The sequence below is a fragment of the Sus scrofa genome, chromosome 6, assembly GCF_000003025.6.
Source record: "Sus scrofa isolate TJ Tabasco breed Duroc chromosome 6, Sscrofa11.1, whole genome shotgun sequence".
Taxonomy (NCBI): domain Eukaryota; kingdom Metazoa; phylum Chordata; class Mammalia; order Artiodactyla; family Suidae; genus Sus; species Sus scrofa.
Genome location: NC_010448.4, coordinates 115,308,087 through 115,325,572, shown reverse-complemented (window position 1 = coordinate 115,325,572; position 17,486 = coordinate 115,308,087). Strand labels below are relative to the sequence as shown.

Genomic DNA, 17,486 nt, shown 5'->3' with positions numbered 1-17,486 from the left:
TCTTGTTCAATTTCCCCTCAAAAATGAACATTTAATTCACTTTTTCAATCAAAAACTTTTAATAGAAGTACTTCTTTAGGGAGTTCCCTTTGTGGCCCAGCAGTTAATGAACCTGACTAGGATCCATGAGGATTCAGGTTTGATCCCTGGCCTTGCTCAGTGGGTTAAGGATCCAGTGTTGTGGTGAGTTGTGGTGTAGGTTGCAGACGCTGCTTGGATCCCACTTTAGCTGGCAGCCTGGGAAGTTCCATATGGTGCGGGTGTGGCCCTAAAAAGCAAAGCAAAACAAACATACAAACAAAAAACAAACAAACAAAAAGAAGTACTTCTTTAAGGATAAATATGGCTGGTGAATGCAGACAAGACTTCTTTTGCAACCTTCAAGAACAAGGCTGTCTTGGTTTACATGACCAGTTCTCTAGCCCAGTCACCCCTAAGATTCACCTTATGAGTTATGTGCTATTTATTAGACAGTATCAGAATATGTAAAAATATCAAATTTTTTTGTATGTTATTTAAAATCAGGAAGAATTTTTAAGGTTTACCTTAGTGTTTGGCCATATTTATCCCCTCAAAACATACAACTAAAGTCTCATTGAATTAGAATTTTCAAATATTTGTTGACTGCTAAAATGTTAAATACTGTATATACATCTTTGATGGTATTCTGGTGATTACAAGGTGCAAGGTCTCCATGGAGAATACTGACCGTAAAGCACTTATTGTTGGGAATAATGTATGTTGCTATACTGTGTTACTCTGTGTCGAGATGTCATTGGGGATGTGGAACCAATGGTTTGGTTTAAGTGAATGTCTGGACTCACCATTTGCATCACTTGAATTTCTGGTCCTACCAAAATACCGCCACTCATTGTGGGTCCTACACAACCATCGGTCATGCTACTATTGCTTATATCAGTCATACCAGGACTAGACAGCACTCTCTCAGCATAGATTACATTGTGTGTGTTGGCTAACTCAGCAGGTACGCAAATATTCCCTTGAACATCATAGACAGGTGCCAATACTGTTTCCGTTACTACAATGTTGGGTGCAAGCTGAGGATCAAAAACAATTGCAGTGGGTTGCACGCATGGATCGGCCGTAGTGTAAGTCTCGGTCACTGCAACATCCCCATGAATTGTGGGCTCAGGTGCTGCCATTTCTGCCTGGAACTCAGCCTCTGAGAGATTCATTCCTGAAGACTCATTAACAAAGTAATTTGGTCCAAGTAAAGGGAGGTCGGTATTGATAGGTATACACGCCAGCTGTGATGGAAATGGTTCAATTTCTGTGTTTAAGCAGATTTCGGCAAGAGTCCTAAATTTTGGATCTAACGTTTCCATGTAGCTTTCGTCTAAATCATCCACAATCCAACTGCAACAACCAATGGAGCCCACAGGAGACCCTGCTCCCTCATGGTCATAAATGAGCAAACAGTCGTTTGCTGGCCGGCCTTCATCTTCATCTGCGTAAGCATATGCTTTCTAAAATTAGAAGAAAAAAAATGAAAATTAGAAGTGTCTTTTCTCTTAAAATAATCAGAGAGGAACAACAACCATGCCTTAGAGATGTCTGATTTAAGAAGATTTTATGGACTGAACTCAGAAAACTGATTCTTTGCTGTATATCTAGATAATTAGATTTTTAAAAGGGAGATCAGTGTGCATTTGATTTATAGTCTTTTGTTTCTGAGGTGGTCTTAAAACAGTAAATATATTTAGTTATGTGTAAAACAGTATTAAAGAAGAGAGATTTCATCAACTTAGAATACAAGCTTGTATAAAGGTGTACATAACTCTAAGGTTCAGAGATTTATGTTGGAGTGTTTCCTGAAGTTTTGCACGGTCTGAGGGAAGACAGCTGGGGTGCTTGGGATTAGGTTACTGGGGGGAAGGAGCTAAGGTGTTATCTTACTGTAATTTTCAAATTATTTTAAATGACAAACCCTTGAAATGAAATCTTCGGTACGACCCTAACATGTAGAAATGATGAAACTGGAACTTCTGTTTGAATGGGCCAGGTGGGAGCAGAAACCTGCCAGCTGTCTTCCCATTTCCCTTGCCTGCCTTTGGTGTGTTTCATGAAATCCCATAGAGTCTTCCCGACATCATCTAAAATCACTGGATATAATTTGACTCCTTCTTTCTTTTATAAATAAGGTAACCAAAGGCCCAGAGATCACGAATGGCAGGCCCAAGACTTTAACTAGCTGTAGAATACAACTTCAAATCCAACTATCCTTTCTCCACTGCATCATGCTGCTTTCCCTCTGGTCTCTACCAGAGTCTAAATTCTGCCATTAGAAATGAATGATTTTTAGGTCTTGAAATCAATTATTATTTTTTTTGTTGTCTTTTTGCCATTTTCTTGGGCTGCTCCCATGGCATATGGAGGTTCCCAGGCTAGGGGTCGAATCGGAGCTGTAGCTGCCAGCCTACGCCAGAGCCACAGCAACGTGGGATCCGAGCCGCATCTGCGACCTACACGACAGCTCATGGCAATGCCGGATCGTTAACCCACTGAGCAAGGCCAAGGATTGAACCCGCAACCTCGCGGTTCCTAGTCGGATTCGTTAACCACTGCGCCACGATGGGAACTCCCTGACTTTTATTTTTATCTCCTTTCTGTTGGAGGCACTTGCAGAGCAGAAAGGACACCTTAAAGAACAAAGGTGAATACACATTTGCTTTCTTGATCAGGATCCTCCTGCTTTGCTGTTGCTATGGGCAACAAAGTGGAAGCACCAGAAGGGAACAAAAGACAGGAAAATGGAGAAAGGGAAATGAAAAATGAAGAGATGCTAGCCTTTTCCACAGGAGTAGATGCATTATACTAATTGAATATAAAATGTTCTGGCAAATTGGCTTTGTGTATTTTAAGGAGGTGTGAAATATTTTTTCTTTATTCCAGATTGGGATAGTCAAGAATAACTGAATGTATTTTAGAAGAATCTACGGCTATTATTATTATTATTATTACTATTATTCAATCTCAAGACTCTTGTGGAATGTTGTGCAGGGGAGTTACCTCTGAGAAGTAGCTGTCCAAGAAGGCCAGGTTCAGGCTGTTGTCTGCATAGTCCCGCTGGGTTCCTAGCGTTGAGCTCCTCTTCCTGGCTGTGCTCACGGCTCCTCCAGCCACTAAGCCAGCGGCTGTCCCAAGACCTGTATTGAGTTCCACTCCTGACACACCCCCTTCAACCGTTCCTCCGCCTGCATAGGTGTTAGTGTAGATTTCTGGAAGGAGAGGGTGTTCATATGGTGGCACTTGAGTCATCTGCATAGTTTACCCATGTAAAACACTGTCAGCCGCTGTCTGCCAGCACCACCCAACAAAGAAAAGGTTCTGGAACGCTACTATAGGAGTAATGCAAACTATACTAACAATCCCCAGGCTCGCTAATGATATAAAACTAAGTAAATGGAAACATAGATAAATAAATAAATAAAACTGAGTAAATGGTACAGAAGGAGCCGGCATTCAGGCTTGGCTTTCTCACATTTGCACAAACTCCTCCCCCCCCAACCCCGCCCCCGATTTAAACGCGTAGAACCGTAGAACGAGACAAGATTAGCGTGGCCTCTGTGCCAGCACTGGTTCCTTCCATGGCTACCACTGTGAGCTCCCCTGGCCTGTCTGAGGGGACTCCTACTCACAGAGGAAGTCTCCAGGGCAAGGTCAGCCATGCATCTGCAGAAACTAACACAGTTCTCATTCACCCCGGCGTGGGAGTGGGATTGAGATTTGGCTTCCATAACAGTGTTCAGCCTCCTGAAACTCTTTGCCTCCACAGTTGGGCTTGGAATACTCAGGAATCATCCCTGGGAAATCTCAGGTCTGTGCTAAAGCAGGGCAGCCTTCCTACTTTGTTCAATCATTGTCCAATGCTGGGTGTTTTTCAGCATTCTAAGGCATGCATGGGACTTGATAAATTAGGAGAGATTGAGAGATTAAGGTAAATGCATATATGAATTTAAGAAAAGTTCTTTAGTGTATTATTAGGAGGAGGTGTTTGCTACTCTTTTGTTCTTTTTTGGGGGAACAGCTCATGTTACATATAATGGTAGCACTTTGTGCAAGGCACTATTCTAATGTATATTTTGTGATATATATATACACACACACATACATACATAATATATGATATATAACATATATAATACATATTATATGTATATGTATTCACACACACTCTCTCATTTACTCCTCATAGCAACTTTTTGAAGCAGGCGCTATCATAAACTCAATTTCAAAGCTAAGGAAATTGAGGCTCAGAGAAGTTGTCTCATCCAGGGACTTCTTACTAGTAAGTGGCAGCGCTGGGAATCAAACTCAAGCATTCTGCTTCCAGAGTTTGCCCTTTTAATTGCTACATCATACTTCCATGCCAGTAGTTTAAAAGAAAAATAAGGTTTACTTCAAACATGTAACTTTCCCTCCAACTATACCATCATCCAAGGAGAGTGACAGATCTCCTGTTTTTAAAATAAGGTACTTATATATATGAGATTTGTCTGGTTGAATAATTTTGCAAAATTTAAAAAGAAAAACAGATTTTGGTGTCCACTGACCAGAGGAATCTATACGATCCTGGGTATTAGAGGCTGTCACTGTCACTGGTGCACGTATATTTGACATGTCCTGAAAAGAAAAAAAGATTTTAGAAATAAATGCTTTTTGTTAAACATTTAAATATTGACATATTTTCATTTTGGGGCAGTGTATACTTGTCAAGTTTCGCTCTATCCCATTGAAAGCTCGTGGTTCTCCGGAACATGATGGTCCACTCACCCTGTCCTCTGGATGGGCCCCTTCTATTCTCCAGGACTGTATCACTCCTTCTCCCCCCTCTGGCACAGGAGCAAACCTTGTCCCCAGCCCTTCTGGCTGTTTTCGTTTGCAGCAACACATGAGCAGCAAGAGTGGTGACACTGCCCAAGAAAATGGAAAGAAAGCGTTAGTGCGTATTGCTCAATTTAGGAAGTCATTGAATGTATCGTTTTTGGGAAAATGTGGCATTATATTTAGAACCCAAGGGATAAATACAAATGGAAGAAAGCATCAGTTTTTCTCCTAAAGGATTGAGTATTCATATCCATGTTTATTAAAAAAAAAAAAGGTCATATAGACTTTTAGAGCTGGAGTAGAAGGAGTTTGAGATCATGTAATCTGGTAAATGTTACTGACAGATTAGGCAAATAAGGTCCTTTTTTTCCTGCTAATCTAAGACCCCACCTGGTTGGTGGCAGATGCAGGATTCGAGTCCTATGCTTCCTAGTCCCCTATGTTCATACATGCACGTTTATATATGTGTGTTTATGTTTGTGCTGTTCCTTTGTCATAGGCTGCCTTTCAGATTTCCCCACACATCATCCTCCTTCAAAGAAGAGCCTTAGCTTTTCGTGCCTGGCTCAAAGCCACATCCTCCATCAAGACCTCCCAGCCTTCCCACTTCGACTTAATTGTTTCAGCCTTTCTTAAAGCATTTTGCTGAAATTTTCATGATAGGATTTACTTTATGCTCTGTTATACTCAGGGATTTGCATGTGTCCCATCTTTATGACCCTCACTGACCCTGGACTTTCTTAGTTATCATTATTGAACAAGGAAAGGCCCTTATCAGTCCCATTGCTTTTTTCCAAATTTTCCCCCAAATTGCTGTAGCTACCCAAAAAGAAATGGCCAAGTGAATAAAGTCATTCCCGTCAGCCTGGTTCCATTCTTATTTTGAAGAACTGCTGAAAAGAGGGGGTGTAATCCAGTACTTACAAAGCAGTAGTAAGAGGCCCAGAGCAATCATGCCCATCCCTGTGGGTCCAAGTCCAACATTTGAAGTCCCAGTTTGATCATCAGTGACAGACACACTGGTAACAGAGCTGCCGTCCCCAGTGTGGATGCCCGTGGTACCCAGGTACAAGCACACGTGGTTGCTGTCGCAATCGCAGGCCTTTAACGCCACAATCTGTGGCAATTCGCATGCTCTGTTAAAACTGTCCTTCACCAGGATTGGGATTTCATAATCTAAGGGATATAAAACCTGCTCAGCTGTCAGGATTGCAGAGGTAGCTGAAAGGAAGAGTGGGGAGAAAAAATAAATTAAAATTTCTTGGAAGTAACCCTTCCTAATACTCAATAGTAACTTAGGACGGTCTGATTTTTTTTTTTTTCCACACCTATGTTTGGAAGTTCCCAGGCCAGGTATTGAATTTGAGCCAGATCCTTAACCCACTGTGGCACAGCGGGAACTCCAAGGTCTGATTTTTTTTTTTTTTTTCCATGCTCCTTTGGTCATAGAGCACATGGTACTTTTTAAATTCAACATGCAGTTAATTGTTCAGTACTTCTTCCTGCTGGATTTTTATTTCTACAAAGCAGGCTGGGACCTGATGCTTATGTCCTGAGCAATACTTGGCATATAACATGCTCTCAAAAAATACTTGTTTAATGAGTGAAGAATACTGAATTGAAAGGAAATATTGGAAGTCTTCTATTTAGGATTATAGCTTACAAACACCCTCCTTAAGACTGTTATCTCTTTTTTTTTTTTTTTTTTTTTTGTCTTTTGTCTTTGTTGTTGTTGTTATTGTTGCTATTTCTTGGGCCGTTCCTGCGGCATATGGAGGTTCCCAGGCTAGGGGTTGAATCGGAGCTGTAGCCACCGGCCTGCGCCAGAGCCACAGCAACGCGGGATCCAAGCCGCGTCTGCAACCTACACCACAGCTCACGGCAACGCCGGATCGTTAACCCACTGAGCAAGGCCGGGGATCGAACCCGCAACCTCATGGTTCCTAGTCGGATTCGCCAACCACTGCGCCACGACGGGAACTCCTGTTATCTCTTATTCAAAATTGCTGTCTTATCATTTAAAATTGTTGCAATAACTATTATTTTTCCTACTTCTTTGTGCTACCATTGCTTACTGAGCTTTATAGAAACTGTTGCTTAAAACATAGGTTGAAGGTTGTTTATCGACCTGAGGGGGTTTAGAGATGATTTGTACCTAAGTCATGAATAGTAATCGATTAATCCATAACACTCCATTATTATCATTTTTATTATTATGGGTTACTGCTTTCAGGTAGGTATATGATAAGCCAGCTGTATCAACCAAACTGTAACCTGTGCACAAAATAAGAGGTGAATAAGACAAGGCCACAGCCTGTTAGGTGGAATTTTATTCTGTTCTTCAACATCAGCATGTAAATAGGACCCTAAGGATATTCTTTCCAATGTGACTATATTTTTTTACTGGAAAAATCTATGTAATATTTGAACACCATTATGAACCTTCATGTTGAACATTTTTCATTATATTCTTACTCATAATATCTAGGATCTGAATGAGGAAAAAGTGGTTAGCAATTATTTAAGAATATCATATTTGGCTTTGTAGGGAAAGGTGAACTCAGAGTTGCCTTGATTTTAATGGAATTGCTTTAATGTGCTTAGCTTTTTAAAATATTAAAATATGTTTTGTGCAAAAGAGCTAAAAGGTTTTATGGTTTGCCTCTTTTCCTCCTTTGACTAAGCCCTTAATGGTGGCATTTTTTTTTCTGGCATAATTTTACGATTAATGGAGAACTTGGTGGCCTTGTAAAGGTGGGTTTTTCCTCTCATCTTGGGCTCTGTAGTCTGAGCCCCATGCTGCCATCCCACCTCCTGACATCTTTCCTGTTTCCCAAATGAATTTGAGATTAGAGAGCCATGGTAGCTCAAATGAGGTTCTCTCATAACATTTCATTTTCTATTCTACATTTAACATTTCAGGAAAAAGAACCCAAGGTGTATAATGTGTTATGTTACCCAAAATTTAATCTCCATTTTTATCAATGTCAGGCCTTCATTTTTAAGTAGCAACAGGTAGCACACACACACATATAACTATGCCATCTTTACACCCTTGTGGAAATAGAGATAGAAAGAATTGTTATGTGACTCGATGAATTATTTGGTAATTGTTTTGCTTATGGTCTTAAAAGATGAGCAACTTTGCATTTCCACTCACCATTTATTGATCTGATATCCCAACTGTCAGCTGTCCCTGGGGGCTGATCAACAACACAGAAGGTAAAGGGAGCCCCATAAGAGTGATCAGTAACGCCTGTTGCAGAGATAAGGATGGAAGGAGAAGTAATGCAGATAGTTTCCCTTTCAGCAACAATGACTGGACAGTAGTCATTGACATCAGGCACTTCGATGCATATGGTTCCTGTGGCCGTTTTCCCAGTGCCATCTGAAATAGCAAAACATATTGGTGCTCGGGTGAATGGTGTCAGGGAGAAAATTCTTTCTCACATCTCATGATGCTGCAGCATAGAGGAATAGTTTGAATGACTCCTGAGAATGTTCATGTTAAGTTCCTGTCGGCTTCAGTCTTTTGTTCATTACCCTCCAGGTACATGGCTTCTTTTTAGTACTTTGAGCAAGTTCTTTCTTAACTTGGAATTCTTTCACCTTCTATTCTCTCTTCCTAAAATGTCTTTCATCCCTGTTTCAGTCTGCTAACTCCTACACATCTCAGGGTGCAAATTAGATGTCCTTCCTCAGAGAAGGGTTGCTGCTTTCTATTCCCACCCTGTCCCCCCAAAATGAAAATCCTCCAGTCTAGCTTGGAGCCTTCCATTCTCGATACCTATTGAGTCCTGTGTTTGTGGAAATAACTGCAATTTGAAGTTAATTGTTTGTGTATTTTTTCCTTCTATTTCACTGTTTATTTTAAAATCCCTTAGATGTGATTTCTCTCTGAAATTCTGCTTCTGAAAATGTATAAACCTATTAGATTTTTCTCCTAACCTATTTGAAACAGATTTTGGGGTTAGTATAGTTTATTAGAAGAGGCAGAGGACCAAAAAATAGGAGTCCGGACTTTCATTTCACTTTTCTACTTTATGTTGAATAAAGAGTTATTTTGTTTTTAACTTGAGAGAAGTCTTAGCTTTCTCATTTGTAAAGTTGAACAGTATCATCTTTAGGTCATTTTTTGAGAAATTAATAAATATCTTTTAAAGATGTTTTCTGTATACCTAAGTAGTAGACTCATTTAGTTAGTGATAACAAACCAGGAGCCTATTCATATTCTACATGTTTTTTTTTGTTTTTTGTTTTTTGTTTTTTTTTTTCCTTAGGGATGTACCTGTGGCATATGGAGGTTCCCAGGCTAGGGGTTGAATTGGAGCTACAGCAGCCGGTCTGTGCCACAGCCACAGCAATGCCGGATCCAAGCCACGTCTGTGACCCCACAGCTCACGGCAACACCTGATCCTTAACCCACTGAGTGAGGCCAGGGATCCAGCCTGCGTCCTCATGAATACTAGTCAGGTTCGTTAACTGCTGAGCCACGACAGGAACTCCCGTATTCTACATGGTTCTATACCCCATTCAGCACTGGACTCTTTAGATTTAGGTTTATTAGAGAGACACCAGATTATCCCACGGATTTTGTTCCGTGTTGTTCTCTGATTCTCTGGAAATTTTTTATGGCCTCTTGCTATGGCAAACCCACAGCTCAAGCTATTGCTGATAGCACGTGCTACCCCATTGCATTTGCATTCTGCGCATCCTTGAGCAAACTTATCCAAACAACCTGAATGGCTTGTGGCAGTGCAGATCCTCTGCTTAGGGAAATAAACCATGGCCCTTGTTGTTAGGTTTCTGTGGATACATGTTATATTTCTCTCTCTTTTTATTTACTTAAAATGATGAATTTTTTATTCTAGTTTTTGAAGATTTTCACATATGGCCCATGTACAAACATAGGCTGTGATCAACTTGGCTCTAGAATTCATTTTAGGAATAGGATCTCTAGAATACTGATAATAAATAAGACTATAATATTTGTATAGCTGACCCAGATGTTAAAAGTGATGCTCACAGGATAAGAACCAGATGTACGGACTGTAATTACTTGGGTATTACCATGGTTTCCCTTTCAGTCTTATACTGACTACTTATCTTTGTCTTTGTTTGGCTGCTGTAAAGCTCAGATATAAACTTAATGCAAACCTACAATATCTATCTTCTGTTAGGTATGTTATCTGGAATATCTTGTTTCCCTCTTCTTTCCTGGTTACTTTCCTTTTTCTGCTGTTTTGTTTTTCAGTAGCTGGTTTCCTAGGCGCTACTCCAGGGAATCATTAAACAAATTCCTGTTGCTACTCACCAGAGGAATCTTTAATAGATTTTCCCACATGAGGAACAGCCCAATTACAAGTTAATTGAGTGCATTTGTGCTTATGGCTTTTTTTTTGTTTTTTGTTTTTTTGTCTTTTTGCCATTTCTTGGGCCACTCCTGCGGCATGTGGAGGTTCCCAGGCTAGGGGTCTAATCAGAGCTGTAGGCTCCTACACCAGAGCCACAGCAACACGGGATCCAAGCCACGTTTGCAACCTACACCACAGCTCATGGCAACGCCAGATCCTTAACCCACTGAGCAAGGCCAGGGATTGAACCCGCAACCTCACGGTTCCTAGTAGGATTGGTTAACCACTGAACCAGGAGAGGAACTCCTGCTTATGGCTTTTAATTGGATCCTCTGTTTCTTGCGTTTTCTTGGTTCTTAACATCTTTCTTTGGACAACATGTCTAATCAAAAAACACTCACACAGGCTTCTCACTGGAGCTAGTTTTAGTGGCTATAAAATAACTACACTTTGGGACACTGCCTTTCCCTCAGGTGATACCCTATTGAATTTTATGCACACCTCATAGCACTCACTTTAAGTAAACATTTCTAACATACTCTACAAGTTGATCAACCATCTCAAGGGATGAGATCATAGGCAAAAACTGAATTTTATTTATATATTTTAACTTTTATACTTCACACCTTAAGTCACATACAATTCTTTTTTTGGAATTTGGTGATATAAATTATGACAACTGTAAAATATGGTTATAAGGATGCTGAATTCAGTTCTTGACTTAGGTGTTTAGAACTCTTTCTAAGTCTTACGGACACCGGTAAATGATATGCTTTGAGTCAATCTAATATCAACGTTAGAATACTATTTGCATTTCATGTAACACTAGTAATTTTATTAAGATATTGAAGATAAATTTTCTTACCATCTATAGCCAGGATCTCTGCTGTGTATATCCCATTGGTTATATATTTTGACTTCTTATCAAATTCCCTAGAAAATTGTATCTCACCAGTCCTTGAATCTACTTTTAACCAGTTGCCTGCATCATGTCCTATGATATACCTGTTTTTAAATAAATACATTCATCATTTGCTTACATGAAAGTCAATAATTTTAAGCTGCACAATGTGTTAAACTTAATATATGGGGTTTGCATGCTTTACACTGATAATTGACTTAGTTTATAAAATGTATAGGCAATAAAATTCTAATGTTGAATATATAATGCACATATTCACAACACAATTTTATAGTTTCATAATTCTTACTCTTCCAGCTTTTAATATAATCATTAATAAAATGTATGAGTTTATTTCAGATCTGTGTTTCAAATCATAGCATCATAGCACTTATCTATTGAGGAAGTATGCTTTATTCATTTTCAATGTGGTATAGTTTGTACTCTGGATTTTAAGGCTTATTGATTTCAGAGCACCTCATTGTTGGCCTCTTAGGACTTGTGGTATCTTCTAGTCATCCTGTGTGGGTTTTTGCTACATATAGTGGATTCAAAGTTCTTGACCATATTGGAAGAAAATCTGCTCTCTGTACAACACACAAATTCAAATGTTCAAGGCACTTATATGGCATATGCTTTCCTCTGATAGACTTCATAACTTTTGTTGTCTACCAATTTATTAGCTGATTAAGTAATCAAAACTGTTAATATCAAAAGTAATTTATACATCGGTAGACTTTATCACTCCAAAAATATTGGGGAGGAGTTCCTGCTGTGGCACAGTGGGTTAAGGATCTGGTGTCGCTATAGCTGCGGTGTAGATTTGATCGCAGCTGTGGCTTAGATTTGATCCCTGGCCTGGTAACTTCCATATGCCATGGGTGCAGCCAAAAAAGAAAAACAGAGAACAAAAATATTAAGAAGAAAGAAGAGGGGCAAAGAAGATATAGAGAAACCTTGTATATTTCACTATAGTTATCTTCCAGATTATCTTCCATAGGTCTAATTCATGTATAATCTATGTACTTAATGCCCCTAATACCTACCTTTCTGTTTTTGCAATCCTGACTCTCTTTAGGCTCATCAAATTTCTCAAATGTCTGTGTTTCATTCAGCTTCTTTTGTTATGTTTTTTTTTTGTTTGTTTTAGGTCAAGCAGGAGGTTGAAATTAACCCCTGAGTCATTAGATAACACAGGTTTTTAAGGAAAAAAGCAATGATTCATCTTTCTTGATGTTTATAACACGGCTTAATCATCCTGGGTTCAGGGCAGTACAACAGGACACAAGAGATCAAAGAGACTCAAAGAGTAACTGTAGGTGGCTCTTTGATCTTACAATTGCTCCCTGGACATAATTACTCTTTTAACCAGTTGAAGCCCTTACTGCCTCTTAAACACTATGAGACTTCTGAAAAAATGTTAATGCCTCAGTAGTCTTCTAAAACAAACAGCCACACACAAAAAGCAAAGCAAAACTCCAAAAGTATTTCAACCCACATACATTAGCACACACTGCATGAATTAACACAGGACAGAACCGTGCTTTTATCACTTTAACATGAGCAAAATATCGGTAGTACCTGACATTTGTTGCAGGATTTCCTGTATCCAGATCTATAGCCGTGTATGTACCAAGCACATAATTCAATAAGGAATTTCCTCTCATTCCTTCCCTCACACTGAAAGTCATAGAATTTGGATGAAATGCGGGTCCTTCTCTCACATTAACAACTTGAATTTTCACAGGGGTCGAGTGCATTCGGAACTGAGAAGCAACTGAGTGGTGAAATTCAGCTTGGTTTTTAACTCCAATACTAAGGTGAATATTAGGCACTTGTTCATAATCCAGCACCTGAAATGATAGAAGGTAAAAAATTCTGAAATAGCAAAAGGACTCTCTTGAAAGAGAAAGGAACCATAATAAAAAAGCAGCACACTAGGAGTTCTACTTGTGGTGCAGTGGGTTAAGGACTCGACCTGTCATTGCGGTGGCGGCAGCTCAGGTCACTGCTGTGGCACTGATTCAGTCCCTGGTCTGGCAACTTCCACATGTCACTGGCATGGCCTCCCCCCCCCCCCACAAAAAAAGCAGCACACTAGAATAAAGTCCAGGAACTTTGCAGTTATGATCTTGAATTGATAAAATTTTATTTATTATGGCATTGGGTATTTTAGATATGTTACTTCTTTTATCTTTTGGCATAATCAGGGACACGAGTCATTTAGGCCTATGACTTTAAATTGGACTCCAATTTTGGAGTTTTGAACATTTTACATAAAAACCCAGGAATGAAAGATGATTTTTCTTTCCAAATGAGGTGTTTATGTGAAATAAAAAGTAAACTTAGAATGAAATAAAAATGTTCCCACAACTATTGAATGAATAAATAGTACCCAGGTTTCCTTTGTAGAATTCATATCTGAGACTATCTTGGAAGTATAATTGGAGAATAAAGAAGCCAATATATATGAGGTAATTGAACATGTAATTAAAAAAAAAGATGCAAACAACTTCTAAAGGAGAATTCATGACTCTTATAGTCAGCCTTAAGTATAATTTAATTGTTCCAGGTCTGGTGGACAAGAAACCGCCTTTATAAAAGATGTTCAAATAAGTACATGCCATGGCCCAATAAAAGTCACCTTTGAGAGGATTTCTTTGGATAGAAGATAAATAGAATCTTTTGATCCAGAATAACTGATGTGGTGACATAAAGTCATCACCAATGATTCAGCACAGAGCTGCATATGAATTACAGACTCAAAAATGGATTTTCACTTGGAAGAGTTTCCTTTTCTATAACAAGTGAAATAAGCAAATGTGGAAAAGAGTATGGGGCACCGTTTAGAAGTGCTCTGGAAGCTAATGTCAACATCACATTTACCAACAACAGAAAGCAAGATACCAGTGTTATCAGCAAGACCCTTAGATAAATATCTTCTTCTCAGGGAAATTCCATGACCCCTAGAATGTTCTTTTAGATTTTAGTTAAATTCTTCACAAGAGCTAATAAGAAATATCCATAGGAATTCACTTGGGTTCTTGTTTGGACTTGCTCAACATGCCTCACTTAAATTTCAGTCCTTGAGATTTGGACTTTTAACCTTGTACCTTGGTTCCCCTCCCTGGACCACATAGTATGAATTATGGACTCTGAATATTATTTAATTCTGTTATTACTTTTCTCTATTCCAGTTACTAGGAAACTTTTTTTCAGACAGTAAATTAGCAAGCCATTTAGCCTTCATCTAATGCACAATATCACTTATGTATTGAATTTTTCTCTTTTGCAATTGTTTAGAACAATTAAAGTATTATGACTTTCCACAAAACTCAACCTCTAGCACTGAAATCATGCAGTGTGGCTTCTGTGATGAATATGAATTGTGGACTCAGAAATGGATTTTCAGTTGGGAGATCCTTCTTCTACAATTGAATTTTTATTTGCTAGAATCTCATGCTGTCTTTAAATAAATGAAAAATCTGGGTTACTCTCTTCTGATAGATCTTTTGTGGTTTTCCTGTGCATACATACATTTGTATTTTTCGTTTGTCAGAATACTTCTCTTCCCATTGAATGGAGTGTGGTGAAAATAAGTTAATAGGTGGCTAAAGTTGTTATCAATTACAGATGTTCACAAAAGGTGGGGACAGGGAATTGCTTGAGGGCTAATCTTTCCTCTGACAGGAGAGGTAAAAGCAGATAGAGGAAAGGCAGAAAGTCTCTCATCCATTGCTTGCAAATGGGGCCCTTTATCAAGGGTCTTCCAGTTATGCCCTATTTTTATTGGTGTGCAAACAGTAATAAAAACAGCTGTCTACCACTCTTATCTGCTTGGAGTTAGAATGAAGAGGCTGGAAAAACTCAGTTTCTGCACGTTAAGGCATGACTGAGAATAATCATGTATGAAGCACATGCAAGTGTGTATTAGAGAGGTGGGCAGCCTTTTATGGGTCTAGAGCGAGGCTCAGGAAGGGCTCAAGATGAAGACAATGCCTCCAGAAAGAGAGCTTTGGCTTCTGGTGGGTATTTTGCTTCAGAAAATTTTAATAGAAGCCACACTGCAGGATTTCAGTGCTAGTGGTTGAGTTTTGTGGAAAGTTGTAATACTTTAATTGTTCTAAACAATTGCAAAAGAGAAAAATTCAGTATATAAGTGATATTGTGCATTAGATGAAGGCTAAATGGCTTGCTAATTTACTGTTTGAAAAAAAGTTTCCTAGTAACTGGAATAGAGAAAAGTAGTAACAGAATTAAGTAATCACAATTGACACTGTACTACACTGCATGTGTGCATGGGTCTCTCTGTAAATATTTTCATAACTATAAGTTCTAAGTTATTAGTAGTGGTTTTGCATCAAAAAATTAATTTCCTTTATTACATTCATGCTAATTTGAGTCTTACAGTTTTATATTTTATTTCTAATTTGTATTTCTAGATTTTATTGCTGTCTGTAAAGTAAAAGCATAAAGTAATTTAAGAAAAATTAATCTACAAGGAAAAGTCAAATCCTGCAGTCTAGTACTGAAGGTTCTCAGCAGACTGACTCCATCTCAACGTCTGTTCCTGCATCTCATTGCTTCCTTCAGTGAATACTCTGTACAGCCCCACAGAGCTGCTCATCATGCCTGAACATGCTTTACATTTTCTCGCCTCAGGGTGTTTGCTCTTTTCATTACCCATGTTAGCAATCTGAGTTATAAGGTCTTACTTAAACCTTATTCCATATACCACCTTACACCAGTCAGAATGGCCATTATCAAAAAAGTCTACAAACAATAAATGCTGGAGAGGGTGTGGAGAAAAAGGAACCCTCCTACGCTGTTGGTGGGAATGTAAATTGGTGCAGCGACTATGGAAAACAGTATGGAGATTCCTCAAAAAACTAAAAATAGAATTACTATTTGATCCAGCAATCCCACTCCTGGGCATCTATCCAGAGAAAACCATGGCTCAAAAAGATACATGTATCCCAATGTTCATTTCACTACTATATACAATAGCCAAGACATGGAAGCACCCTAAATGTCCATTGACAGAGGAGTGGATAAAGAAGACGTGGTACATGTATACAATGGAATATTACTCAGCCGTTAAAAGGAAAGAAATAACAGCATTTGCAGCAACACAGATGGACCTAGAAATTATCATGCTGAGTAAAGTTAGTGAGACACAAATGTCATATGCTATCACTTATATGTGGAATCTAAAAAAAAGATACAATGATCTTATTTGCAGAACAGATACTGACTCGCAGACTTTGAAAAATCTATGGTTACTAAAGGAGACGGGTTGCTGGGGGGTGGGGAGGAATGGGCTGGGGGTTTGGGATGGAAATGCTGTAAATTAGGTTGTGATGATTGTTGTACAACTGTAAATATAATGAAATTCAAAAGCCCCCCCCCAAAAAAAAACCCCAAACCTTATTCCATGAATGAGAACTTTTCAGCCATATCTGTCTCAGAAGGCTCTTACCTCTTAGTAATTATTTCATATTTACCCATTTGGACATTCATTGCATGTAATATCATAGCATCTTACTACTATTTATTTTGTTTTTAACTCATATTATTATCTAGTTTGGGAGTACCTGTCATGTCTTTTCAACTTGATGTTGGGCATTGTGAGAACAAAACAGACTTCTTATTTCTCTTGGTGATAAATACTGTGTTGCTGGGGTGGACGTCTCAATAAGCCAACACAGTAAGCCAGCTCAGGGGGCTTGTCCACATCAGTAGTGTTCAAAGTTATGGGGTACTTGTTGTAAGCAGATTTTTTTCCTCTGATTATTTTAACCCTTTGGAAGAAAATATTGCAGACCCCATACTGTACCTTAACGACTTTCAGAATTCCTTCATTGGTTCGTGGGTCAGTTTGAATATCAAACCAATTCCCATCGTTTCCAGACAGAATTACATATTTTGCCAACCAGTTGTCAGTGCCTTCTTCGTCAAGATCAATTGCTTGGAATCGTATCAGTTCCGAACTTAAACAATTCTCTTCAATACTGGCTGAGTACTGAAATGACATAGATCAATTTTATAATTTACTAATACATAATTATTATTTAAAATACTAGCAAAAATGATGGTGATGATTTTTGCACCAGCCATGCATCCAATCGGATACAGAAGGATAAAATGATTCTAAGATAGTAAAACTGATTTTCTGGTGCTGTAAATGAAATCAAGGTCAAACGGGCATTTGTTTTATTTTTCTTGCTTATTTTACATTTTTCCTAAATTTCTTCCTCCTTTTAGATAAAGGGCTGGATGGTAATTATGGTAGGTGTTTTGGGCCAGAGAGTTTGTGTTACAGCTACTCATCTCTGCTGCTGTACGATCAAAGCCACCACAGATGACATGGATAGGAATGAGTA

At 38.8% G+C, this 17,486-nt stretch overlaps 1 protein-coding gene across 1 annotated transcript in view; it reads right to left on the bottom strand.

The window, feature by feature from the left end:
- The window catches only part of DSG4 (desmoglein 4), a 36,717-nt gene continuing 19,481 nt past the window's right edge, over nucleotides 251–17,486 (bottom strand). Inside the window, exons 8-16 of the mRNA XM_003356395.4 lie at nucleotides 16,940–17,125; nucleotides 12,685–12,956; nucleotides 11,068–11,207; nucleotides 8,009–8,236; nucleotides 5,773–6,069; nucleotides 4,795–4,934; nucleotides 4,575–4,644; nucleotides 3,031–3,239; nucleotides 251–1,487 (exon numbers count right to left, since the gene is read on the bottom strand). Coding sequence (XP_003356443.3) covers nucleotides 720–1,487; nucleotides 3,031–3,239; nucleotides 4,575–4,644; nucleotides 4,795–4,934; nucleotides 5,773–6,069; nucleotides 8,009–8,236; nucleotides 11,068–11,207; nucleotides 12,685–12,956; nucleotides 16,940–17,125 — 2,310 coding nt within the window. The 3' untranslated portion in view covers nucleotides 251–719. The remainder of the gene's footprint in view (nucleotides 1,488–3,030; nucleotides 3,240–4,574; nucleotides 4,645–4,794; nucleotides 4,935–5,772; nucleotides 6,070–8,008; nucleotides 8,237–11,067; nucleotides 11,208–12,684; nucleotides 12,957–16,939; nucleotides 17,126–17,486) is intronic.